The sequence below is a fragment of the Balaenoptera musculus genome, chromosome 2 (genome assembly GCF_009873245.2).
Source record: "Balaenoptera musculus isolate JJ_BM4_2016_0621 chromosome 2, mBalMus1.pri.v3, whole genome shotgun sequence".
Classification (NCBI taxonomy): domain Eukaryota; kingdom Metazoa; phylum Chordata; class Mammalia; order Artiodactyla; family Balaenopteridae; genus Balaenoptera; species Balaenoptera musculus.
The window spans coordinates 63,326,594-63,354,417 of NC_045786.1; the positions used below are offsets into that span (position 1 = coordinate 63,326,594).

Sequence of the window (27,824 nt, forward strand, 5' to 3'; positions counted from 1 at the left end):
ATATACTATGCAAGTTCCTAATGACTAATAAATATAAGCAAATGTGATTTTCGTCAGCCAGGAAGAGCTCGACATTTGTCAGCAGTGCGGGTCTTCCAGGCTAATATTTGGAGTGTTTCATCTAAAACTGTCAAATTACAAGAGCATGACAGAAACTTGTAGGAACTTCATAGTAAACAGTAACTGGCCCCTTGTCAATAAGTTAGAAGAAAAAAAAAATTCCTGCTGCCAAAACACATGGGCTGAAATGTCTGCAGCCCAGGCCTGCAGCCAACTTGAGCCTGTTCCCTAGGCAGCTCTCCTAGGTTGGTTCTCAACCACAGAGGCTGGAAGAGAAGTCCCTAGTACTCCAGGGATCTGGGAATCAGCAGCACCTTCAAATCTCAGCTTTCCCATGGCTCTAGGAATCTGAGCAGTCATTTAACCTCTTAGGGCCTTAGATCCTCATGTGTAACAATACTTCATTAGGTCCTTAGAGCCAGGACTGCCTGGGTTCCAATCCTAACTCTTCACAGACTAGCTGTGTGGCCTTGGGCAAGTCACTCCCCTTCTCTGGGCCTCTGTTTCCTCACCTCTAAAATGCGGATGATATTAGCATCTATCTCATACGGTTGTCAGTGCAAAGGGACAAGAACAGTGCCTGGTACAGAATAGGCATTCAATAAACTTTAGCTGTTATAAATCTGCAATTCTGAAACCAAAAGTTTTGAAAACCAAGTTTTTGTCTTTCCTTTTCTTAATATTTATTTTTGTAATTTATTTATTTTCCTTATCTTTTTGGCTGTGTCGGGTCTTAGTTGTGGCACGCGGGATCTTCGCTGAGGCATGCAGGATCTTTCCTTACAGCATGAGGCCTCTTTGTTGCGGACTCGGGCTTCTCTCTAGTTGCAGCGTACAGGTTTTCTCTCTCTAGTTGTGGCACACCGGCTCCAGGGTGTGTGGGCTCTTAGTTTGCAACACACGGGCTCTCTAGTTGAGGCATAGGAGCTCAACAGTTGTGGTGCGCAGGCTTAGTTGCCCACAGCATGTGGGATCTTAGAGCCCTGACCAGGGATCAAACCCGCATCCCCTGCATTAGAAGGCGGATTCTTTACCACTGGACCACCAGGGAAGTCCCTTGTCTTTCCTTTTCTTGTTACGTTTTCCTCAGTTTGGTGGCAAAACTAATTGGGCAGCAAACCTCACCTTAACAGACATAAGGCTTTTTATGGTCTTTTATTTCATCCTAGCTGATGTGAACATTCGTATGTTTCACCGCAGCAGTAATAATGTGTTTGATGATGGGATGCTGCCCCATGCCACGGAAGGAATGTCATTAACATGTGAAATATGCCCTAACAATACCTTTCTAAACTCTGAACAGTTCTGAATTCTAAAATGCACTGGCCATGAGCATTTCAGTTAAGGGGCTGGGGAGCTATGTTATTATGGGGTTGTGGTCAGGATGAAGAGAGAAAACACATGTCAAACCCTTGGCTTTAGTAGTAGCAGCCCCTCAGTCCCACAGTGACGTTGGAGGGTCCTCGGGTCTATACGCAGGAAGAGAGAAAGAAGGAATCATCCTCTCCCAGCTGGTCTCTCTTTTATTCTCCCACTGACATGCCATGCCAGTCCTCAGAACTCTCCCTTCTATCAACTCAGATTTGATTTATCATTCAGAATTCGGCCAAAGCACCTTCTCTGTGAAATGATCCTCTCTCTCCAAACTCCCAATCACCAGGTCAAGAGAGTTTGTGTGCCTGGCAAGGGTGGATGGGTTGCACCTCCTCTCCACCTCCAGGTGGCTGGCAGCTGAGAAGGATTCAGGCAGCGTTAGCCACAGTGGGGCAGGGTGGCCATTGGTGCTAATGTCTGAACTGCAAGGCCCACCTGATATGTTCGTGCCCTGCTTGGGATGGGCATGAACTTGGCTTAGCCACTAAATTATGTATTTCTTAAGCACAGCGAGCATAGCTTACACTTTTTGTTCTTCCTGTAAATGTTTGCGGTTATTGTTACTGCTTTCATATGAATATTCTCTCAGAATCTATCATGGACTTCGGGCGCCCAACAAATACTGCTGAATGGATGCTGAATAATCTGTCAATGTTGGTTGAATAATTCACTGACAAGCTCTTCTCAGCCTCTATATTCCTACCTTTCCATGGGCACTGTCTACTTTGGCATATTTATGCTAGCCTAGCCACCCGAGGCTTTTGAGAACTACACAACTATTCTGATGCCAGTATGCCATTTCTGGAGTTCATATTTTATTAAGACTATAAAAAATGTCCAGGTCTTTAATTAGACATATCCTCAAAGTTGTGAGTTCACTCAAAATACTTTGGAGAAGCTTTGTAAGAAAAGTTCATAGAATCCTGAAACCTACAGCCTGGGAGCAAGTTAGACTCCAGACAGTTAACTTGTTCAAGGATTCCAAACTCATGTCAGCTCTTGGGTTAAAAGGCCCCTTGTTTTGTGTCCTCAGCTCAAATCCACACATCCTGCGGCCAGGAATCTCCCTTTCCCCCAGCACTAGGGGAGCACTAGGACAGACGTCTCCCGGCTCCAGGTAGCTCTTTCTTTCAACCCTCCGCAGGGCCTCCCTAAGGTTGAGCCTAAGGGCATTCTGAAACTCAGCTTCACTTTGAAGGCAATTCAGAATCACTGAGGGGGTGGGAGTGGCCTCAACGCTTTAAAAGGCTGCAAAATAAATCAAAGTATGGAAGGAGGTCTGTGGAGCCAAGAATTCCTCCCCCTCTGGCAGAAGCAAGGCATTAACCGCGCAATCTAGGGTGAAGAGCAGCGCGCGCGGCACATCCGGGCATGGGCAGGGACAGGGACGGGGACGGTGGCGGGCGGGCGCGCGGGGGCCGGGAGGGCGTGTACCTTCTCTCCGCCGTGGGTTCGCGGCCCCGGGCCTGCGGGTGCCGGCTGCCTCGCTGCGCCGGGCCCTGGCGGCTGGAGTTGAGGCTGGCGGGGGCGCGTGGCTCCTCGCGGCTCCGGTGCAGCGGCACCGACGTACGCACGGCTGACACCACGTGGCCTGCGAAGGCGCGCGCGGGGGCTCCGGGCGGCGTTCCCCCGCGTGCGCGGTACGAGCCGGGCAGGCAGGGTCGCGTCTGCTCCATCACGCCGCCGCTGCAGCTGCGCGAGCAGGCGGACCAGGGGCCCCAGGCGCCCCACACGCCCGGGGCGCCGCCGCCGCCGTCCTCGGGAGCGCCCTCGGCCACCGCCATCCGCTGCGGGACCTGTGGAGACAGAGGCCGGTTAGGGGACCGCAACACCCGCTCCTGCTTCACCCTCAAAGGCTCTGGATAACCCGAAAGGCTTCTCCATTAGGCACAAGTTGGCACAGGGCCTGTGTTAAAAATCTGAGAAACAAAATAGAATCCAGCCTGGGTTATACTCGTCTTCATACAGACGCAGACGCAGTCATAAAATAGAATGAATGAGTATATATAGCGTATGTGTATACATATATATATGTGTGTGTGTGTGTATATATATATATATATATATATATATATTTTTTTTTTTTTTTTTTTTTTTTTTTTAATAAATGAAGGGACACACAAAGGCCGGAGTGCATAGGGCTCACCAAAATTGTATGTGGTCCTGGCTTTGGGGGCCATGGCCTTGGAGAGCTCAGTGTGGTGCCCTCACCTCCTAACTGAGGCTTACCCCTCTGGTCCTTAGGGTCCAGGCTAGAAGGACAGGGCTTCCCTTAAGCTGCTGAGGAGGCCATGTCCCAGTGTCTCCATGCAGTAAAGGCAACACAACTCCAGGGTTTAGAGTCCCTGCTCTAGAACCAGATGCCTGAAGTCACACCCCTGCCACCTCTTCTACCAGTGTGACTGGGAGGTTTCTGAAGCGCTCTGTGTTCTAAAGAGGGATGGTACCTACCTACTTCACAGGGCTGTAAGGAGATTTAAGTCAGATGTCCACGTGCAAAGCAGAGAGCTGGCACTAAACACATACTTGTTAAATCCATAATGATAACCTTTCCTGCTTCCAAGATGAATCAGGAGATTAAAAACGTCAGAAAGTTTTAAAGTTCTATCCCGAGGGTGACTCTACACCCCCATTCACTTAACTGGTCATTTCACAGAGATCTAGCATGCCAAGCAGGGTGCTAAGCGTGGGTACACTGTGTTCCTTCATGATGCAGACAGGCTCTGAGCACCAGGTATATACCAGTGTTAAGCTAGGTCCTGAGGACAAGGAGAAAAGCACCCCAGATTGCACGAATGGCCTAGCCCAGCAGCAAAGAGCTTTATGTAGCTAGGACAAGCCTAGGGAGGCTCCCCGGGGGGGACTGGCTGCCTGTCTGGGTGGGGTGGGGCTTGAGAAGTCCTCAGAGGAGCAATCATGGTAAAAGAGCTGTAATTATTCAGGCACCCACTTGGTGCCAGATAACGCATGTAATTTCTAGTCCTCACAGCAGCCCTGGTTACAACCATTCTCACCTTTCAGAGATGAGGTTTCCCACCTGAGATTCAGAGACCTGTGACCTACCCTAGTCATGTGGCTGCAGCAGAGTTTGGACTCGAGTCTCCCCAGCCTCCAATACCTGCAGCTCCAGCACTCCCTGCTCTCCCCACAGCAGACAGCTGCTCTTGCGCTTCTGAAGCCTTCCCATGGAATGTCCTTCCTACCCTTGGGACACCGAGTAACACTTAAAACACTTTTAACACTTTTTAAAACACTTTTTTTCCTTAAAAAATGTGGGTTTTTCCAAATATCGTATATTAACCCATATATGTGGAATCTAGAAAAACGGTACAGATGAAGCGGTTTGCAAGGCAGAAATAGAGACAGAGATGTAAAGAACAAACGTATGGACACCATGGGGGCAAAGTGGTGGGGGGTGGTGGTGGTGGTGGTGATGGGATGAATTGGGAGATTGGGATTGACATATATACACTAATATGTATAAAATAGATAACTAATAAGAACCTGCTGTATAAAAAATAAAATAAAATTCAAAAAAAATATGTGGGATTTTCAGTGAACCTCAGGCTTCCATCTGACATGCATAATTGCCTCCAGATTACCTTGGCTTTTTTTTTTTTTTTTTTTTTTAGATATTGGGTTTCATCAGCGTTGTTTGGTCCAAGAGCTTGAAGACCTTTCACAGTTACACTCTTCTGTCCCCACGATACCCCTGAGAGGTGAGAAGGTACAGGGATTGTCTTGCCCTTTGTGTGGAACAAACCCGATAAGGCTGAACTCCTTCACAGCACATGGGAATGAGACATGGAGCTAAGACTACCTCAGAGGGTGGTGTGGATGAGGAAACCCCCCCAAGAGCCTGAGGTGAGAGCTCAGAAAGAGTAAGCCACCACTGTAATGGCACCATAGTCACTAAAAGCCCTGCAGGGCTCAGCTCCAGGGTAAAGTCCTTGCTCCCAGGTACTCAGTTACCCTGAAGCCATGGGGCTTGTTTAATTGGGGCCACCTTCCTTCAATACATTCCAGGGCACAGATGGGGGTCTCTGGATGACCTTGATAGCTTAAGCTGGGTTCCTGAAGTTTCGGGGAGTGACTACTGGCAAGATGAGTGAGAGAGCTGAGGAGTCCAGGAAGCAAACAAGCATCTAATCAGAGGTTTAAGCCCAGAGCTCGATGTCAGCCCGCCAGTCTATGGGCGCCATGTTCAGAAAGCCACGGCGAGAGGTCAAGGGGTCATGTGAGTGGAGCCAGCGGGAGATGAAGTGGAGCGAGGGCAGGACAGAAGGTTCTGCGACAGGAGGGCTGCAGTTTCCTGACCACCAGTATGTGAGCAGCAGGCAGGAAGAAGGGCGCACGAATAGCAAATACACTCAACTCATCACTACTAAATTGGGAACCCAGGAGAGAAGGGTTATAAATATAAAACAAAACACAGCAAACAAAAACCAAGCTTTTGTTCTTTTTTCTCCTCCCTGACATACCCTGATTTATTAATATCCCACCGATGGTGGATTCGCTGGATGATTGTAAAAAAAAATGTGCCGAATCAGGCCATAGTCTTGATATATAAAGTAATCCCTAGAGTGTGTGTGGTGGGTTGAATGATGGCCTTCCCCAAAAGGTGTATGTCCACACCCCAAGCCCCAGAATTGTAAATGTGGCCTTATTGGAAAAAGAGTCAATGTCGATGTAATTAGGTTAAGCGTCTTGAGATGAGATCATCCTGGGTTTTCTGGGTGGCCCTTAAATCCAATGACAAGTGTCCTAGAAGACACAGAGGAGAAGGCCATGTGACCAGAGAGGCAGAGACTGGGGTGCTGCAGCCACAGGCCGGGAGCACCACAAGCTGAAAGAAGCAAGGAGGATTCTCCCCTACTTACTGGAAGGAGCACAGCCCTGGCAACACGTGATTTTGAACTTCAGGCCTCCAGAATTGTGAGGGATATAAATTTCTGTTTGCTTTAAGCCACCAAGTTTGTGGTTATTTGTTACGACAGCCCTAGGAAACTAATACAATCTGTTGGTACTTCCAGGACAAGGAAGAAAAGCAGACAGGCATTTGTTGGGCTCCTTCTCTGTGCCGGGTACTGTGCAAACAGCTCACATGCATGGGGACGGACTCTATGATATAGGCACCAAGAGCTCCAGGTCACACTTTACAGGGCCCCTGAGCCACCCTAGGAGGTTGGTCATTTTGTCCCTTTTACAGGAAGAAACTGGGGCCGTGAGAAGCTGTATAACTTGCCCATGTCTCAGTCTAGTGAGGGGCACCGACAGGACTAAAATTGAGGTCTCCTGACACCTACTGTAGCATTTTTTTTTTTCATGCAGCATTTTGCCTCCCTGCCTATGTTGTTGATGGAAAACAGAAGAGTAAAATGAGTAGTAATAAATCCACTTTGATAGTCTAGTAGGAGGATAATCAGGATAAACAAACAAAGGCAGAAGTATGTTTCTGGCACATTTGGGGACTTCAGTTACCCACCACTTCCTGATTGCTCATGAACATAGATAACTAAGGCACTGTCTATAATATTTGGCTTAGACGTGCAGCTAGACTAAAAATCCACTTCCTAGAACTAATCCCACCCTTAATTTAGTTTCCTATTGCCAAACTGGGCAGGGTCCCTAAGGAAGGAAAACATGAAACCACATTCCATCCTATTCTATTCATAAGAATTCTCTAATTTATAAAGTTGAATTATGGTGAGTGACTTGAAATTCCATCTCAGTCCCCACGGTGGGAATCCAACCCCATGCTCCAGAATTGTATTTTTATAGTACATAGCCAGGGGAAAAAAAGAGAAACAGAAAGGAAGGAAGGAGGGAAATGCAGAGAAAGAAAGGAAGAAATATCAAAGAAAAAATAAAGGGAGGAGAGCTTTGCGTGTCAGCCTCGCAGTTCCATCAACTTCCCATCTGCCCTCTACGCCTTCCCAGTCCTCCTAATGACCCTCCTCCCTCCTTCTTTTCTGATGGTCACGAAGTTTTCTGTGAGGCAGGATGGGAAAAATTCCAAGTGTTCTGAGACATAATATTCCTAAATTAGGACTAACTCACAGGACCCTCAGTTCGTCATGACAAACAGCAAAACCAAAGAATAACTCATGCTGAGAGACAAAAACCAACAAATAATAGAAACTCAAAGCCATGTCAATGCCAGCCTGTTGTCCCTTCCCAAGACACACACGACATGTAAAGACTGAAGCAGAAAACACGAAGCGCTTCTCAAATGACCCCCAAACTGCTGATTTCTTTCATTTATAAAGAGTTCTAACAAATCAGTAAGAAAAAGACAAACAACCCAATGGAAGTAGGTTCAAAGGGAACCTACTTTGAATGGGGAGTTTACAGTTGTTATGGACTGAATGTCTGTGTACCCTCAAGGTTCACGTCTTGAAGCCTAACCCCATGTGATAATATTGGAGGTAGGGCATTTGGGAGTTAATTAGGGTTTAGATGATGTCGGTGGAGGGACCCTCCTGATGGGATTCGTATCCTATAAGAAGAGAAGAAAGACCAGAACTCTCTCTCTTCTCCACCATGTGAGGACATAGTGAAAAGCCAGCCACCTTCAATCCAAGAAAAGAGTTCCCCACTGGGAATCAAATCTGCCAGCACCTGGATCTTGGATTTTCCCAGCCTCCAGAACGGTGAGAATATCCTGTGGTTTAAGCCACCCCGTCAATGGTATTTTGTTATAGCAGCCCAGGCTGACTAGTACAGCAGGAAAATAAATACAATGCATATATGAAAACTGTATAACATCACATATAATCAAATAAATGCAAACTAAAACAACAGAATTCCATTTTATCTCTATTAGATTAGCAAAGATTATAAAGTTTGACAATACTGATATGGCAAGAATGTTCCCTGCTGATGGGAGTCTAAACTGGGGCACTTCTTTGGAAGGAACTTTGCAATACCTACCAAATTTGAAATGTACGTACCCTTTAGCCCAGCAGCTCTACTTTCAGTAGTTCACCCTATAGATACACTCAAAACTAGTGCATAAAGCTGTTTATAGAAAAACTTTTATTGCATTACTTTTTGTAAGAACAAAAGCAAAAATATCTGGAAACAACCTAAATGCCCATGAATAGGAGCTTGGTTAAATCCTCCCAAATCTAATCCATCCAAGCAATGGATTACAACTTATCTGTTAGAATGAGGTATTGATAGATTTATACCTGTTAAATTGGACAACTCTCCATAATATATTAATTAGTGAAAAAAATACCAAGAAGTAGAACAGTATTAGAGAATAGACCTAGTTTACAGATATCACTAGGATGTGAAACAAATAATTATTGATATTTGATCTTCTGTTATGAAAAGCAATATTCTGCTGTAAGGAAAGGAGTGGGTGACGAAGTTCACATTGGATGGCTTCAGCCTTCTAGGAAAGAGGTAAGATCTGCCACTGAAGAAGGAGAGAGACAGACTGAAGATTACAGAAAGAAGGTGTAATTAGGAGAGCAAAAATTTCCTTTATTTGCCTGAACTGGTTTAGCGTAAGCTCTACATCTGATATTCACAAGATTCATTTCAAGGATTTTTACTTCCATTTTGCAGATATGGTCACTGAGGTTCAGAGTGCCCTAGTGGATGAAGCATGGGTTTTGAAAATACACATAAGAAACAAAATGCAGTTGGCCCTCCATATCTGCGGGTTCCACATCTGTAGATTCAACCAACCTTGGATTGAAAATATTCAGAAAAAAAAAATACCAGAGTTCCAAGAAGCGAAACTTGATTTTGCCTTGACTTGGCAACTGTTTACATAACATTTACATTGTGTTTAGAACTATTTATATAGCATTTACATTGTATTAGGTATTATGAGTGATCCAGGGATGATTTAAAGTATATGGGAGAATGCACATAGGTTATACACAAATACCATGCCATTTTATATAAGGGACTTGAGCATTTGCAGGTTTTGGTACCCCTGGGGGTCCTGGAACCAATCCCCCGCCTATCCAAGGATTGACTGCAATGCAGATCTGATGGTGTTGTTGGGTAGATGAAATGAAATAATGAAGTAAAGTGTCAAACACACTACCAGTCACCAAGCAGGAGCATAGAAGACCTCTAATTTCATCCCTTCACTGGAAGAACTTACATCACCCATCAAAAGTTTTATAATGTGTAAGAAGCAGATCCAGCCCTCAAATAAAATTGGTGCTCTCTCCATTCCACTGGAGGTTTTAAAGAACAGAGGCAGGGTGGATGTAGAGGCAAGATAACAGAATTAAAAGAGAAGACTTTTCAAAGTACACATACCATGCCATGCTTTTTCCCCAGAGGTTATAATATGTCTTGCCTAGGATCAAGGGAAATGTGTACTTTGGATAAAATCCTCCGAACCTTCTAACAGCCCCCTTCCTCATAGAAAAATGACTGCTTGATATTATGCTTTTCTAGATAGTCACTGTGGGGCATGAGCCAGGGAACAGAAAAAAAAGGAAGGTATTCAAAGAAGTAGGAGAATCACGTTAGTCACATCCCTATTTAACTCGGGCCGTGCAAAAGAAGAGGTTGTAGTAGAACTGGAGGGGGGATTAAAATCCCCCAAAGATTTTGGGTTTGGAGATGGATGCTGTAACTAATAACACTGTGGGACCTGTTGTATGGAAGTGACTGTTAGGCAGGGATGTTTTTGTAAATGTATACTGATGGTAGCATATGTGTGTGTAGGGCAACCTGGGAATCATTCCCCTTTCCCTGGGTCCTCTAGGAAATCACCCCTCCACACGGGATGAAGTGTGATAGGAATGTATTCAGGGACCCTGTCAGCTGAAGCCAAGGTAAGCAATGTGAGCCAACTGAACACTCCCTGGAATTTGAATCACCAATAAAGTGGCTGAGCGACTGCAAATGGCTTTGGGTCCTTCGTCCTGACCTCACTGCTTACGCTCTGAGACCATTCCTGCTGCTCTCTGGAGTGTCTCAATGCCCACCTGCTTCCTAGGCTGGTTCCAAGAAATTTCCCATTGCTTATGTTAGTTTCTGTGGCTTGCAGTAAAGAACCCTAAATGGTATCTAAATGAGTGCAAATATTAAAATATATGGATAAAGTGTGGTAACAAAGGCAGTGTGAAATAAGCCGGGTCTGCCTTTGGCACAGGACTTGGAGAGAAAGCAATGAGTGTAATGACTAAAGGTGGTCCTGACTTGGCAGAAGCCTTGGGATTAAGGGGGTCCAGGGCTGGAGGATTCATATGGAGACAACAGCTGACCACAGTCAGCGTAACCAGAGAACCGAGGTCTCCATGAAACATGATGGGCTAAGTGAATAGGAGATCACAGGGACAGACAGCAAGTGAGCTTAGAGGAGTTGGAAAAGCAACAATCTGAGGTATTGTGGCTGTGTTTTATTCCATCAGCATCTTTTTAAGGAAGATGAACATATGTGACTAAAATAGAACGGTGGTCAAATAAACTGGGGCTTCATGACTCAATGAAATAGCATAATCATGAATAATACAGAGCAATGCGGAAAGAGTCCTGTAATATAATACTAAGTGAAAAATGCCAAATACAAACTTGTAACTATACCATGATTATAATAATGTAAAGATTCTGTAGCATGTGAACAAAGCCTGGAAGGGAACGTGGAAAAATGAAAACATACGATCTGTTACTGAAGCTGGACCCCGGGTAAGTTTTCTTGTAACTTAAAAAAGCTCAGTCATGGTTATGATATTGCTTGCTCAATAAATAAAAATAAATAGATTAAGTGGAGAAAGATTCAGAACAGACTGCTGGGGGATGGGGGAGGCACAGAATAGACCAAGAGTCGGTGGTAGCCCTCCTCACAGAAAGCTCTGGGAATTTCTCATCGCCACCAGTAAATCCGTAACTAGCTAGGAACAGCTCTAAATGTTTTCAATGTATTTGGTTTTGGTACTAATGGTGAAATCATGTAAGATGTTCACTGATTCTATTTTTCTTTCTACAAAATTAAACCCACCATCTGTTCTTCATAGAAAGCGAGTCACATGCAAAGTCTGACATTCTGAAGTCTCATTCTAGAAGAGACTTGGGAAAAGGAGGTTTGTTTATTAGCCACATAACAAGTCAACACCCTAACGCAAACATTACAAAAATACACCTTGGAGTTTGAGCCCAGAGAGCAAAGTTTTGGAACTCTGAGAGCACATGAAAGCAGGCACATAGAAGTGGCAGCTCAGCTAGGAAATTTGTTACCTGTGCAGGAGCATGGGGAGGTGGTGCATCTTGATAAAGAAGCTCCAAACTCAAACCAGATCTAAATTAAGGACCTCCACGATGGTTTCTCGGAGACACAAATTCAACCTTACATCTTAACCACCTATCTTGACTCTGACACAACACAGACTGCAAAAGCCCCTAATCTTACCTCTCAGCATAATGTCAAGGCCGGCAGCTGCAAAATGAATATGAGAATCTCACAAATATGGGAGACTGGACTGGAGTAAAACATGCTCAGCCTTGACCATTGCGTCAGAATCTCCCACAAAGTAGTTTATATATAAGGGAGTTCACCAATGCACTTCAGGAACAGTTAAAAGGATGCAGTTGCACAAAGCCATAACAGGGGGAGGAATGAGTGAAGGTTAAGGGAGAGAGAGAGAGATGTATGGAAAGAGAAATATCAAGCCTGAGCTAAAGCATGTGCCATATAGAGGAAAATCCACTGACATAGTCACCCTAAAGCTAAGCAAGTGTGAGTCTGGTTGCCCTGCCAATTCCAGCTCTGTCTGCCAGGCCCTCAGGCCCTCTCTCAATACCTGTGTCCTCCCATTTGGTGAATCCTGACGGTAAATGATCTCAAATACATCAAACTCCACTATATCCACTCACTGTGGTACTGAGTATATACTCTGACCCAAACACTGGAGACGAACACAGAGATACCCTCGTCCTCCTAATCCTGTGTTGTTTCTCCACGTGTGACCCACAAGGTACCCACAACATAATCGACCTCACGTCTATTTGAGACATGCAGATTCCTGGATCCCACAGCAAACTTAGTGAATAAAAACCTCTGGGGTGGGGCCCGGGAATATGCATTTTAAACAAGCTTCCCCAGTGATTTGAATGCATCCTCTGGTTTGAGAATCACTGGCCCCCGGATACCTCTAGGTGAAACTCAGAGGAAAGCACTCAACTGAGCTTACCCTCTGGACTTTGGACCTTTACCATATACTGCTACTTCCTTAATCCCCAAATGCTCTAGCCACATTATTTTATCACCCTCAAATTCCCTGCTTTTTGGCCTACCCCTGCCACTTCTGCCATTCAAGTTGAGGCCAACCTGGAGCTTATCATATGAGGCAGGAAAACATTCACAGAACGATACCTACCTAACATGGGATCCATGCTAAGACTCCATTTGAAATGTACTTTTAAGAAAAGAAGGACAGCAGCAATGGGAACTGTAGAAAGATGAAAGAAGAGGGAAGGGAGGCTCGTGGAAACCCTGGACCTGGCTCCTGTGTTCTGGTCCCAAGTCTGCCGTTACTCACTTTCTGATTCGGGGCAAGTCGGTCTGTGGGTCTGGACCTCAGTTTCCGTATCAGTAAAATGAGCCGGTTGGGACTGATGAGGGCTGGGGTCCCTTCCAGTGCTAACAGGCTCAGATTTTTCCTGGAAGAGCACTGACATTCCTTGCCACGTATTGATTCGCTTCAAGTACCACAACTGAGAGGCAGTCCCAGAGGTTGTGCCCAGGGGTCCCCACTGCCAGCAAAGAGCAGGCTTTAGGCACAGAAGATCGTCCCTAAAGGCGGTGCAAAGGAGGCCTGGATGTCTTTCCACAGTATTCAAAGGCAGGGCCCAGCCAAAAGGATGGAATGAGGTAAATATTTGAATGTGATCTACATAATCGGAAACACTCCCCCTTCTGAAATGGACCTGACTCTTTCATCACCAGCCACATGGAAATCATCCTCGGTTATAACTAGAAAATAACGCAGAGCATGTGCCTGGGTACCGAGGCCGCCCTGTGTTGCTGCGCAGTTACTCAGGAAACAGAAGCAGATGTCTCTGTGCACAGTGCCTGGGTGTGTTCTTTTGTTCAGTGGCTAGTCCCTTTGGCCTCATGCGCTCAACAGCAATCCCCTACCTTCAACCCAAGCCAACCAGGACAGTCAAAATAGTGAGTAATTCACACAAGAAAGAGGGCCGGCTTCTGGACCCAGAGGTTGACTTGGGGAACAGCAACCTTCCAGCAGAGAATTCTGCCTGGTGATTTGGCCAACTGCATCTGAGTCAATCTCCAACACTCCCCAGGAAGCAGCTGGGATCCGCAGGCCCCTATAAGGAAGGCAATTGGAAAGCACTCCCTGCAACTTGGCGGCATCCGGCGCAGAGCAGAGCACACAGTAGATGCTCTGGAAACACTCTGCTGAATGAAGGAGCCTGCAGATGGGCTGAGATGGGACCCTACCTGGATCCCCATCTTCAGTCTTTCCCTTGTCCACTCAGGCCTCCTCGTGCCACCAAAGCTATTTTCTTGAAATCTAGCCCTATCGCGTTACTCTCTTGCTTACCAATGTCTCTTGAGTTCTCACTCTCCAGAAGACGAGATCCAAACTTATTCCGTGCCGTGGCATTCTAAGCCTTTCATAAACTGGCCTCACCCTTCCTTTCCAGCTTCAACTCCTCTGCTGCCCTCTGCCCCACCCCCAGTGCTCCCAGCGTGCACGAAGTAGGGAAGCAGGACACGCCCTTTCTCCCCTCCTGCCTTCACCCTGCTGAAGCTCAAATAGTTTCAAATACCTCTCCCTTCCCTCCTCTGCCTGGGAACTCCTACCTCAGCTCCAAAGACCAAAATGGTCTCTCCTCCCATGCTGCAGGGGCCATTACCCACATGGCTCTCATAGCACTCCCACCTGGCACTATAAGTATCTGTGTACACAACCATCTCCCAGTAACCACGTGAGCCTCCAAGGCAGGGATTATGCTTATTTATCTTCGTCTTCCATCTACTCTAACAGCACCTCTTACAGAGTCCTGTCACCTGGCAAGGCCCTCAGGAGAATATCTGATGATGGATGAATGACGATGTACCAACTGCTTGGTTTCTTGCTCTGTGAAACATCAAACAACCTCCTCTAGCCCTAGAGCAGCATGGGCCATGGCTGTTCAGCCACTTGGGTGGTGATCTCTGATGCCCCTATCGTTTTCCTTGCTCCATGTGCCTAAGTGACAGTTCTGTCTCTTGAAAGTAATACACTCAGTATTTGATCCCTTGGCTATCTCCTGCCTGTTGAAACTTTCTCTCTCCTTGATTCCAGGACACCATATTGTCCTGGTTTTCCTCCTAAGCTTGTAGCTCTCTTCTCCTCTTCTGTTATCTAGTTCTTCTTCTATCTGCTGGCTTCTCCCCTTCTACCTGCCCTTCAAATATTAGGGCTCCATTCTTGGTTTTCCAATCTCATCCAACCCTTCTTACAGGGAAATACTGTAGCATCAGCAAAGATCTTTCATGTTGATATCACCCTTATTAATGGGTAGCCCCAAACTCTGTCCCAGGCACCAGATTTACATTCCAAATCACCAACTCTACATACTAGCCAGGACGATGCATGGGCTTCTCATAATCAAAATGTCACCTAACCAGGACCTGAATGCCTGCTCCATCTTCTGGTTCATCCAACTGGACATAAAATCCTACTAGTCTGACTTCAAAAATATCCCTGGACTCTGTCCCATTTCCTCCATCCCCACGGCCCGTGGTTGGGTCACGGTCTCACTCCCATTTGCTCTTACCCTCGTCTCTATCCATCCAAATCTCCCCATTCCCCCACTTCTAGAATTACATCCTAAAAATCACATCAATCAAGACCCATGTTTATTAGACCTCCCGGAGCTCCCCTCTGCCCCCCGAACTAACATCTAGTCCCCCCAGTCTGGCTCACAAGGCCCTTCACCTCTTTGGCCTCTCTCCCCAGACCTGCAGCCTCCCCTGCCAGCACTTCCCTATTCTTAACTTCTCACTCAACCACCACCCAAGTCTTTACACCACCCTGTGCTATATGACATGCCACTGGGCTCAAAAGCCCTCCTCACCTCCCACCCTTACTTCACCTGATCAATTCCTGCTCATTCGTCTTCAAGACCCTATTGGAAAGAAGTACACCCTCTTTAGAGACGACCCCAACTCTCCAGGCAAGGATAGCTGCTCTGTCCTTTAGGGCGTCCACAGAACTTTGAGCACACTTCACTATATTCCATTATAACTTCTTTTTTGACATGTCTCATACCCCAAGTTTGTGAAACAAAACCAAGTATAAATTTCTTACGCTTACTTACAAATGGAATAAGTACAAAACCTGAAAACAACCAACAACAAATCAAATTAACAATATTAATTTAATGTGATAGATAGTTAATGAAACTAAATAGACATTGTAGGGTGTGATGTAGGACATATTTAAGTCTTTGAGGTTTCACTTATTGACTAGATTCTTTTAAATTAGAGCAGGATGGACCATCATTTGAGTTGTTATTTTTTCCTTTTGAAAAATGAGCCTGTTTACACCACCAATCCATCATTTAGAAGGACCAATCTATAAGGCTGAAAAAAATTTTAAATGCTGCTTAAAGAAGAAAATTCACTATTATTTACCACTGTATTTACTATGAGTGAGCTAGTATGATCTGGGTCACAAAAGGCAGAACCTGTATATACAGCTGAAGGTGAACATGGTTCTGAATCTCTACAGGACAGGGTCTTTGGAGATTGGCACCCCAGATGGTATCTCAATATCCCCACCCTTTTATGGATTCAAAGATGTAAAAATTTTTTCTCACTAAAACGGAGGTATAAACTGTCATTCAGATTATCCAGAATAGACATATATTTTTAGGTTATCATCAAAATGAAAATTCTCAACTAAAAAAATCTAATTTAAGTTGCAGTTCACCAAGAATATACCCAGGATTCCAGGGAGCTATGGGTCCTTGGCTTATAAAACACTGTTTTAATTTTAAAGAAAAATGATGACACTCAGAGCCAGGATTTGACCCCAGGTTGGGCTGATTCCAACGTTCAGATTCCCCTCTCTGCCCCTGCTGCTTAATTCTCAAGAATGCTATGAGGCCCAAATACTGGGTACCAAAGAGCTTCATAGGCCATAAAGTCCTATACAGTGGTTAGTTTAGGTTATTTTTATTTATATAGGTCAAAGGAAAATACTTTAGAAAAGGAACTGGCACATTTTAGGAAATGTCCTATCTTGCACAATACAATGCCTCTTTAAGGAGATAATATTTATATCAGTTCTCTCCATAGAGTTAACAGGTTACAACTCAAACCTGATATTATTTGATTAAGGAGGGAAAGATATTATTACATGCTCCATGGGAGCAGGTGAGCAGAAAATCGGAACCTCTCAACAAAGGAAAAGATGCTGATTATCAGGGGCCCATGTGCAAATGCAATTAGCAAACTCCTGTTTACTCAGGACACCCATGGGCAGCCATCCCTGAAAGAGGTGCATAATATATGGGGCGCAAACAAATTTTCTGACCATATCATTTCCAAAGTCCAGTTGAAGTCCTTAGTTACCCTTTTGAGATCCTTCCAATCACATCCAATGACCTGTAAAGATCTGTTTCTTTGTGTTTAAATAGCATTTCTTTGATTCTTCTATAAAGAGAGGCAATTAATGTCTACTAAGGTCCTACCATGTGCCAGGCACTTAACTAATTTACTTCACTGAATTCTCAAAGCTGGCTCCGCCTCACCAATCAGACCTTAATTCAAATGTCATCTCCTCAAAGCGGTTTCCCTGGCCACATCATCTAAAGTAGCAAGTGTATATGGGCACACATGTATACACACACACACACACACACACACACACACACACACAGAGTCACTATCACATTGCCCTGTTTCACTTCCCTCATACAGTCTGAAATGCTCTTATTTGCTTGTTTGTTTATTGTCTGTTGCTCCCATCTGGAATAGATATGCCTCCTTATATATGAGGATCTTGTGTCTCTTTTTCACCTCTATTCCCAGGCCCTAGAGCAGAGCCTAATACATAGTAGGTACTGAATGAATACACCCTTCTAGGTAGGAAATATCATCCCTCTGGTATAACTGAGAAGCTAATATATTCTGCATAAGTTTAGACTCTAGAAAGTGAGATAGTCAGAATTGAAACTCAGATCTACCTGCTCCAGGATCCAAGATGCCCACTCCCCAACCTTCCCTAACTGGGGTTGTTAGCAGTGCACCAGACATGCCAGAAAAAAAAGATGTGGCATCTTCCCCAACAGCCAATTTCCTCAGAGTTTAAAAAAAACAGGTGTATGTGTATGTGAATTTTTTCCTGATGTTAAGTAATTTAAAGGATTGTTTTAAAATTAAAACAATCAGTTGTATTTTGGGACATAATGTCACATTTCCAAGAATGTTTAAAGAAAAAAGTAGACTTCAAGGAAACGTTAAGCCTTCAGTAGGCTACTTCGGGCTCCTCCAAAGGCTGTATTGTGCATGATTGTGAACGTGCGTGTGCGTGTGTGTGCAAATGTTCACACTCTTCTAGTGGGACATTTTGGGGGAGACATTTGAGAAGCCCCAAACTGTACTGGCCACCACCCAAAAGTACTGGAGTTGAAATGATTTAGCAAAGAGAAAAGTAACCGAGGGATAACTGTCCTAAACAATGATCTTCAAGGTCACGAAGGATGGTGCTAGAGAGAGAAAGGTCAACAGACCTCAGCTAAAGTGGTTTAGGTGAGAAGGCAAAAGCACAGACATTATTAAAAAGAGGCTCCAAGGGTGTCCAAGGATGGTCGCAAAGCCTCCTTCGCAGAGCAGTTCAAAATAAAACAGACTTGTCTTGCTGGGATGGCGTAGGTGTGGTCTTGCCTGAAAGAGAAAATCTCAGGAAATTATTTCCATCCCGAGAACGCTATGGTCTAGACCACCAGCGGCAGTCAAATTGGAAGCTCCCACCACTGTTTCTGGAATGGTAAGAAAAAAAAAGAAAGGGTGCCTCTTAACAGTCTCTGGCTTGATCTGAAACTTCTGCCCCAGACATTCATAGAAAAGGTCACCTGGTCCAGAGTCCTTGCTCAGGTGAGGAACAGAACCCTCCAGCAGTGCCCATCCCACAGAGGTGGGCTCCTCCGCTTGTTGGGGGAACCAGGATGTCTCCCTGACCCTGTGGATGTGGGTCATGTGGACAGCCCCGGCAGGGCCTCCTCTGCAGCAGTCGTGTAGGCTTCCCCAACATTGAAACTCTCCCTGGCTCTGAACCAAGAATCCCTCTCAGAGCCAACAGTGTACAGCCCGTTAAAAACCCTGTGCAAATGCAAACACTCTCTCCGTTAGACAAGGAAGAAACAAGAACCACGTTTTGGGACCGTGCTAGCAGTTGTTGAAATCAGACCAGGGGCTAGAGTCCCTGAAGAGGAAATATCACTGTATTAAAAACCACAGCTATTTCCAATGCTCACAGTCGATTATGTGGGAGACCAAAGGTGCCGTAGGAAGCGCTGGGAGGGCAGGGGGATTCTGCCACGTTCGGGGCAGTTCCAGTGTGGGGAAATCAGAGGCACCTTTGGATCGTCAAGCTGTTTGAGGCTTGAGACCCGACGTGTTTGATGGTAAGAATACTAAATTAGTATAAATTCATTTAATCCATACCCCAATCCTGGGAGATCAGCATCAACCTTTTATCCATACGAGAGTCATTAATCTAATTTGTTAGAATCCCTTATGCTGCCTGGACCACATTTATTGGCAAGCAGAGGTACCACTTTGAAAGTCTCCATCCTCCGGCTGTTTCTTCCACAGCACGGGGTCCTCCACCTCTTTCTGTACAAGCTCTTGAGGGTGCTGTCACTGCTTTGGGCTCACAGACACAGAAGGTTCCATGTAGGCCTCAAATCTAAGCTATATAATCCACTTAGGCTTTGTCAGAACTCTGCACTGGGAGCCATTAGGCACTGACCTAGGTAAAGTGTTTTCTGGCATTTTACTCACAAAATAACTCTTACTGTAAATTGGATATAACAGGAATGATTAAAAATGAGCACAGCCACCATCACACGGACGTTGGCCATGTGAGATTCCCGAGGGAAGCCAGCCAGGGGCGCGGGAGAAGCCACCGCTGCCCCAGGTGGGCACGGCTCTGCTCGAGGTTTGCCAACAACACGGCGTCTTCTCCTGCTGAGGGAGGCGGTTGTGAAGGGAGCTGCACTGTGTTTGGATACGGTGCACCCTACCCCCAACATCTTATTTCAATTTCGTACTTTATTGATTATAACAATGGATCATGATGACAATGGCCTAACACATTTTACCAAAATATACTCTGTGACCACTCATAACCCTTTATTAATTCTTACAGAAAAAAAAAATTATTCTTGCAAGTATGAAACTCTCAAACACTTAACCCTTTTGTTCCTTCGAAACATGGCTTTGATGACTTGATGTTTAGCACAAAACCCCTCAGGGAGATAACTAAGGCATTAGAACAGGACACACCATGCTCTGTCTCCCATCTGCTACTGTTGTCGGGGTCTCTCTCCCGTGGGAATCCCACAGGCAGGAGTCAGGCCTTTCAGCATCTCTGGCCATAATACCATTGGATGACAATGACAAGCTCGCCAGGACCCAGTGCTGACATTCCACACAAGGTGATTGATCCAAGTCACACCGCCAGCGAGAGGCAGAGCCAGGACACCAGTCCAGGATTTCTCATGCTCTCTCCACCACCCCTGCCCCCAGTCAGCCTGCCATGCAAGGTCAGAGACTCTGCAGACCAGCCTGTCTGGGACAACAGGGACTCAGCAAACCACAGACCAATGTGAAGAGTGATGGGGTTCTGGTTGAAATAACAGTCACAGAAATGAAGGAGGAGCACGCTGGGCCCAGGAATGTGGAGGGAGCTGGGACGTGCCCTTTGCTCCCCGCAGCCGGAGATGCCTCCGAAACTCCCGACTGAAGGAGAAACGTGGGGAAAGCTCCAGAGGCCTCTGAAATACTCACGGCTGCTGTTGTTTCTAGAACAATGGTTCTCAATCAGGGGCAATTCTGCCCACCCGGGGGACATTAGAGAGTACCTGGACACATTTTTGGTTGTCACATCTGAGGGTGTGGGGGACACTACTTGTATCTAGTGGGTGGAGGCCAGGAATGCTGCTAGCATGCTACAGCCCCTGAGACAGTCATCTCCACCCTTTGCTCCCCAGGCACCTTCACAGTTATCTGGCCCAAAATGTCAATGGTGCTGAGGATGAAAAACCCTGCTCTGGAGTAAGCCAGGGATACCCAGACACGACTCAGCCTTGCTCTCTGCAGAGTTCCATCTCTGGCCTGTGTAGAGCAAGAGAATCTGGTCCCCAGAGCACCAGCATCGTGGCTGAGAGGAGGAAGGGGGTGGGATACAAAGTGAGAGGGAGCAAAGGTCCAAAAAGAAAAGGTCCAAAGGGAATGGGAATGTGGGAGTGCACATGTGAGGGACCCCGAGATGTATCCCGGGCCCTGCCTCTAATATCTCATGGCACCCATGCAAAGAGCCTGGGTAGGTCAGTTTGGTTCTTGATGCCTGGCGAGTGGATGTTGGTATGCACTAATTTTAAACAAGGTCAACAAATAAAATGACACATCAGGGGATTTCCAGTGAATCTATTAATAGGGGAACTGCTTATGCCAGTTGATTAAAGTTGATACTACTGAGGTTAAATAGGGAAGATACCCAGACTGGAATCGGTCAATCGGAATGAAAGGGAATGCTGCTCTGACCCATTAAATGGTTGAGGCAGGGCCCTTGGAACGATCGGGGTGTAAGTGAATTTTTATTTAAAGGCACCTGGGTCATCCGTTATCGGTGGATGGTGGTGTGCCCCTACCTGCATTGCCGAGAGAGTTAACTCAACCTAGAGCCCACACATCCCAGCTGGCCTTCTTCGGTGCCGGGCCTACCTGGCCAGGTAGAAGAGGCAGACTATGCAAGGTTAGCAAGCTTCTTACCCTGGATATGAGCATCCTTATGACCCAGTCTGCCCTCCAGGCCCAAAGCTACAGCTGTGACCCTGAGACACCTGTGATTTACATTCCTCCAACCATCTGGGAAACTGAGGCAACAGTCAACTGCGGGGAGGAGGGAGGGGAAGGGATGGGTGACCCCTGAAGGCCCTCCCAGCCTGACACGCAAAAATCTCCATGCCCTGGATATAGACCCGGGGTGACTGACAGCAAAGAAATGGGACGGACCTGCCTACCAGGAAGAGCTGGTGAAGGAAGCAGTGTTTGGGCAGTGCAGCCTTCCTGTGCCAGCCTCACAGGGCACCTTGTTGGCCTTTCCTGTCCCTCTTTGATCTCCCCCTCCCCCAACATCCTCCAACTTCTAGGTCACACACGGATTCCTCCGGGAGCACTTATCTTTGGTGCATCGATCCCCCGCCTCCAGCCTCTACACCCCAGTGTCCCAACAGTGCCAAACACACGTAGAGCCATACCCCTACCCGCCTCCCCACTTCCCAGTCCCCAGTGAGGCTGTGCTGGGGGCAGCAAGGCCCTCAAGCAGATAAACACAGAGACCTGCAGCCCTCGGGCCCCCAGAGGACAAAGGGTCAGTCCACTCGGCCCATGGTACATCCAGCTCATCTGTGCTATCAACCTTCAGAGCCCTTGGGGATCCTCTCATCTGCCACGGAGCACTCCATATGTTTCCTGGGGCGTGGCCAGTGAGAACACCACCAGCCATCAGAAGGGGGCTCTGTCTCTGTCTGAAGTTGGGGAAGAAAAATGAAAGGGAGCTCTGTTGGAACATCTGGGCCAAAAAAACACATTAAAGGATGGGAAGTTCTAGAAATAGGAGATTCTTTTCAGTCCTGAAAAGCCACATGAGGCAGCAGAAATCAGGCCTGATTGACTGAACAGCACAAACCACTGAAGAGAGGATGCCTTCCCAAGGAAGGCAGGCTTCCCTGAGTCTGGCAGGCAGACCCTCAGAAACTGCCCTTCATTCTCTTATTTGTCATTATGAGTTCCAAGCATGATCGAGCAAGCACCATTAAGCTCCAGGTATTGGGTGAGTGTTGTACATGTATCAGTTGTGAATCCCAGAACAATTCCCAGCAGCAATACTTGCTCGGGGGTATGCTCACTCTATAGACAAGGAAACAGAAGTTCAGAGAATAGCAATCTTGCTAAGTGGAAGAGCCACATTGCAACTCAAGTCTGTTTGAAGGTTTCCTGAGCCTGTCAACAGCAGGGTCTTGCCTTGCCTTTTTCTATCCTCTGTACCAAATACAAGGCCAGGCCTATGGGAGCCACTTACTGAGTACATGGTGAGTTGAACTGAGTCCTCCCGAGTTCAGGCAGGAGCATGCATCTTGCCTTCTCGGACATGTATGACACCTTGACAACTTAGGTGGGACCACCTCCGTAGCTGGTGTCTGCCATGCACACCACGATGCCATCCTTGTTCCTCTTTCTGCTTCTCTGACAGCTACTTCCACTGCCATTCCTCATTCTAACTTCCTCCAGAATCTACCCCTAACATAGGAGGCTTTCTCCTTTCTGTGTTCCTATTCATTCATGTTCCCAGTTTGTCTACAACATGAGTCAGAGAAGATGACTGACCCTGGCATGTCTGCCGCTACCTTGATTGTCACATTTCTTTCTTTTTTTTTTTTAAATTAAAGTACAATTGATTTACAATATTCATTTCAGGTGTACAGCATTATGATTCAGTATTTTTACAGATTATACTCCTTTAAAAGTCATTACAAGATAATGGCTATAGTTCCCTGTGTTATACAATATATCCTACTCCTGATTTGCCCCTCCGCCCTTCCCTCTCCCCTTTCGTAATCACTAGTTTGTTTTCTATGTCTCTGCGAGTCTGTTTCTTTTTTGCGTGTACATTCGTTTACGTTATTTTTTAGATTCCACGTATAAGTGATATCATCAATTGTCACATTTCTGAAACTCATCACACTACCTTCTCGCCTCACCTGCTCAAGATCTCCTCCTCCTCATGACACTTGGGGTCGGGTGGCTGCACTGCCTCTCTCCCAATATCCGAGGCTACAAAATGGAGCCATTATTTTTCCCTGAGTCTCCTTTGCCCTGCAAACCTGGTCAGTTATCAAGTCTTCTTAATTCTTCCAGTCATGTCTTTTCATCTGACCCTTCTTTTCAATTTGATTATAACTCCCCTAATTTGAATCCCAAATTCATAATAAAAAACGCTTCACCTACTCCAGCCTGGGCTTTGAAAGGCAGTCCTGAGTTCAAATGCTGGTTCTGCCATTTACAAACTCTCTATGACTCTGGGTGGGCTAGTCAATATGGATAAGTCTTCGTTCCCTCATTAGTTAAGTGTACTCACTCTGTCAGGTTGTTGAGTAAGACAGAAATCATATGTGTACAGAGCCTAGTACCTAGGGGATGCTCAACAATTGGTTGTTATTATTATCATTACCACCAGCTGGTTTCCCCACCATCAGTGTCTCCCCATCCCCCTCCACCCTACACACACTCCAGTTGACAAGAGACACGTCCTCCCTACCTGCCTCCATCTATTGAACTCTTCCCAATTCTGCCTTCCCAAACCCTCTGGATCCCAGCAGAGACGCTGTCCTTCACTGAACTCAATAATGCTCAGCTGTCTTTTTATCTTTTGCAGGAGAATATACATACCTAAAGATTTTAACATTTCTTGGCATCTCCCATGGACTGAGTACTGTTAGGTACATTCACGAACATTATTGCTTTTCCACCTTCTGCAATGAATTAATGCAATTCCTTGCACATAAAACTAGTCAATAAATATTTACTGACTGAAGAAAGCAGTGCCCCGTGAGAGCATGGAGGACACATCCCACATGGTGAAGGATGATAGACAGGGTTCCAGCCCCCTCCTGGGCTCCTGCATGCCAGGCTGTTTCGTTCCTCCTCCTGCGCCCCTGGAAGCCTCTAGCTCTCCCCAGAGCAGCGTTTCCAATTGGGAATCCAGGTGTAACAGCGCACCACGTGACGACTAGTCACGGTTTCCATGCCTCTGCAGTGAAGCCACTGCAGCGGGTCTTAGGATCTCACAGTGCAAATGTGAGCACCCCGAAGTGGATGTCACAGAAGACCAGGAATGGCTGGTGTCCAGGAAGCAGAGGCATGCACAATTTTTGAGACACTTAAAGGATACAAAAAGCAGATGCAGCCTTGGACTGGTAGGACCGAACTGGGTTTGTGGGGCCTCTCCAAACAGGGCCTACATTCAGGGTCAAGCCTTGGTTTCAGCGAGAAAATGAGTGACAAACAGGAATCGGGCCCAGTAAGGCAACAGGCCACCCGGGATAGAGTCATAGGGAAACTGTACCCTATGCTCCCTAAATTTATCCCCCAGGCCCAGAGTGTGGAAGCAGCAGACTGTTTCCAGACCCTTCCACGTGGCTCTTAGTGCTGAAGCCATGGGTGGGCTGTGCTTCTCAGTGGCAGGCGGCTGCTACTGCTGGAAGCCGGCTGGGGCTAAACCAGAGGAGGCGACTGCTGCTCAGGGGCAAGAAAAGCAACTTGAGCTTGTGGAAAAGGGATGTGGGGATCACTTTTCATCATCCATTAAAGGGAAGAAAGAAACAGGACATAGACCTCGTGCGTCCTTCATAGGTACCTTCATAGTACTTCAGGGTTCTTGCCAACCCCAGCAGCTATTCCTTTAGGTAACCCTGACTCTCTGACACTGGCCTAGAACCATAATCCAGGCGGCGGAAGAACCTAGAAATCCTAGAAGTTATGAATCATCAGAATTGTACCCATCGTACCTAGTTGTTTATTTCACTGTCGTGCTATATGTCATTCTGTTTCACAGCATGCTACTATTATTCACACAATGCTGTATAAGGCATGTCATGAGCTGCCGACCCAAACACCAACTTGTGCCCATTGGCAAGAGGCAGATCTGAAGCAGAGGTGCCCCTTTCTGACTGTGCACACCCAGTTCACCCCAGAAGGTAAAGAGTAGGGAGCCCATTGGAGGGCTGCACTAATACAGCCAGCCCTCTGTATCATGAGCTCCTCAACTACAGCCTCAACCAACCTCGAATCAAAAATATCTGAAAAAAAATTCAAGAGATTTCCAAAAGGCAAAACTTGAATTTGCCACCTGCCAGAAACTATTTACGTAGCATTTACATTGTATTTACAACTATTTATATAGCATTTACATTGTATTAGTTATAAGTAATCTAGAGATGATTTAAAGTATCCAGGAGGATATTCATAGGTTATATGCAAACACTATGCCATTTTATATAAGGGACTTGAGCATCCGTGGGTTTTGGTATCCGAGGGGGTTCTGGAAACAATCCCCTGTGGATACCAGATACCGACGATACCAAGGGACAACTGTACTCAGATTCCCAACACCAGCCCAGCCCCTGATCAAAAGCACGAACGGCAGTATGTCCCCCAGGAGTCCCACCCATTCCGCTAGAAGTCATTTGTATTCCTGTGCAGTCAGCGGTTTGCAGCCAGGTTTGGCTGGGGAGGTCTCACTGCTCATTTCTCTCCTAAACTTCCCTGGTGTCCAGCCAAGTCTCCATTTTACTCAAACTTTAAAGACAAAAACGTATGAAGAAAAATTATTCTCACGAAGGATGGAAAACTAATCTAACAAGCGATTCCGGCTGTGCAGAGGACCAGAGGCGGACCAGGGCACCTTAGCAGAACAGCTCCTGGAGGTGGGACGGCCTCTCACAGCCTCATTTACATGGTGCAGCACAAGACGCTGTAATGGACAAGAGCAGAAGTCAAAATAATCAGCTCGGACTTGAGCGACCACTGTATCCAAGGATGCAGCACTGGGAACTCAGGACACGGAACTAAGTTTATGACACAGTCCTACCCACCAGGGTTTATAACCCATCCAGGAAAATAACACTGAAATACCTGAAAAGGAGTCCACAGCAGTTTCACGTTAAAATGAACAAAAGGAATGTAAAACACAAGAGAGTACACCAAAAAAGGCTTTTGAAATTCAGAAGGTTTGAAGAGGCCAAAAAGACCAAGCTCCAGGAATGGCATTGCCCCTGGGGTATGTCACTAACAATTTGGGCAAAAACCTAGAAGAGGGACAGAGCGATGAGACTCGGGGACCCAGGAGTAAACCGGTTCACGTGGAGCTAACTCCTACATGGAAGGGTGAAAGAAGAGAAGATGGCAAAGGCGGGCTAGGGCAGATCTGGAAAAGCCTGTGTGCCAATCCAAGGAGCTTGGTGTTTATTCTACATGCGCTGGGCAACTGCTGAGGGCCGTGGGCAAAGGGAGAGGCAACGGAGTCTGGTTCAGAGGCCCAGAGCGCGTCTGAATTCCTGTTCCACCACTTGTCCTTGGTTAAGAGCCTTGGATGGATGTATGGTTCCCAACCATCTCCAAATCTGCCTCCTCACAGGTAAAAGAGGAAAAATAATAGTGTTTACTGATTCATAAGGTTGCCGTCAGGTTGATAACAGATGTACCAGGCTTAGCACTATGCCAGGCACTCGGCACGAGATCCATAGATGTTTGCTGGGAGAGGAGTAAAAGCACATAAGAAGGAGGACGCTGAGAGCGACATGTAGATGGGGGTAGAGTGAGACTGGAAAGTGGCTGGTTCCCTGGAAGGTTCTCACAACAACCCAGCGCAAGGCAGCAGAGGCACAGGCAAGAACAGCCATCGTGAGAGGCATCAGGAAGGAAACGTGGACCAGACACGGGTATTGACCGGATAACGGAGCTTAACGCAGCTCAGCTCCCATGCCTGGGAAATCAGAAGAGACAGTGGTGCCTGAAATAAAGATAGAGGGTCCCAGAGACAGGGCCAATGTGGTGAACACAAGAGGAAGTTCTGTGAATAGATGCTATGGGGAGACTGGGACTCAGCGTATGTCAGGCCAGTGCCTTGGATCTGGGGAAAGAATCCCAAGAGAAAGAAAGTGTGGGGAGAAGTGCTGAGGGACAAAGACGGCGGCATTGGGGAAAGGCTCCCATTGACTGGCGAGAGAAGGCAAAGACGTCAGTAAAGGAAATAGAGAAGGAACAGAAAGGAGGCAGGACTAAGGATGCCAGGAGAGGAGAGGGTGGCCAACCGCACCAGGTGATTCAGGGAGAGCAGAGAGAATGAGAAGTGCCGCTTAGGAGGCCCCGGTGACTTCAAGCAAAAGCAATTTTTGTGAAGCATGAGAGGGCAGCTATGATGGAGTAAGTCTTGGTGAAGGTGGCACTAGGAACCTGGCACTGAGTGGAGAGGACTGAGAGCTGGGGAGTCCCCACGCAGAAGTGTTTCCTCTTGGTGGCACCCCGTGCATCCCGACGTTCACAAAAGTGAGCAGAGACACTCTGTTGCCGGACCTCAGATCCTCTGGCGCTGCTCCGGAAACACAGCTTC

The 27,824-nt window shown here is 46.5% G+C and overlaps 1 protein-coding gene across 2 annotated transcripts in view; it reads right to left on the minus strand.

Moving 5' to 3' along the window:
* The window catches only part of THSD4 (thrombospondin type 1 domain containing 4), a 583,087-nt gene that overhangs the window by 489,837 nt on the left and 65,426 nt on the right, over nucleotides 1-27,824 (minus strand). For both annotated transcript variants that reach the window (XM_036844549.1, XM_036844548.1), the window contains exon 4: nucleotides 2,869-3,230. In XM_036844549.1, the coding sequence (XP_036700444.1) occupies nucleotides 2,869-3,230 (362 nt within the window). The remainder of the gene's footprint in view (nucleotides 1-2,868; nucleotides 3,231-27,824) is intronic.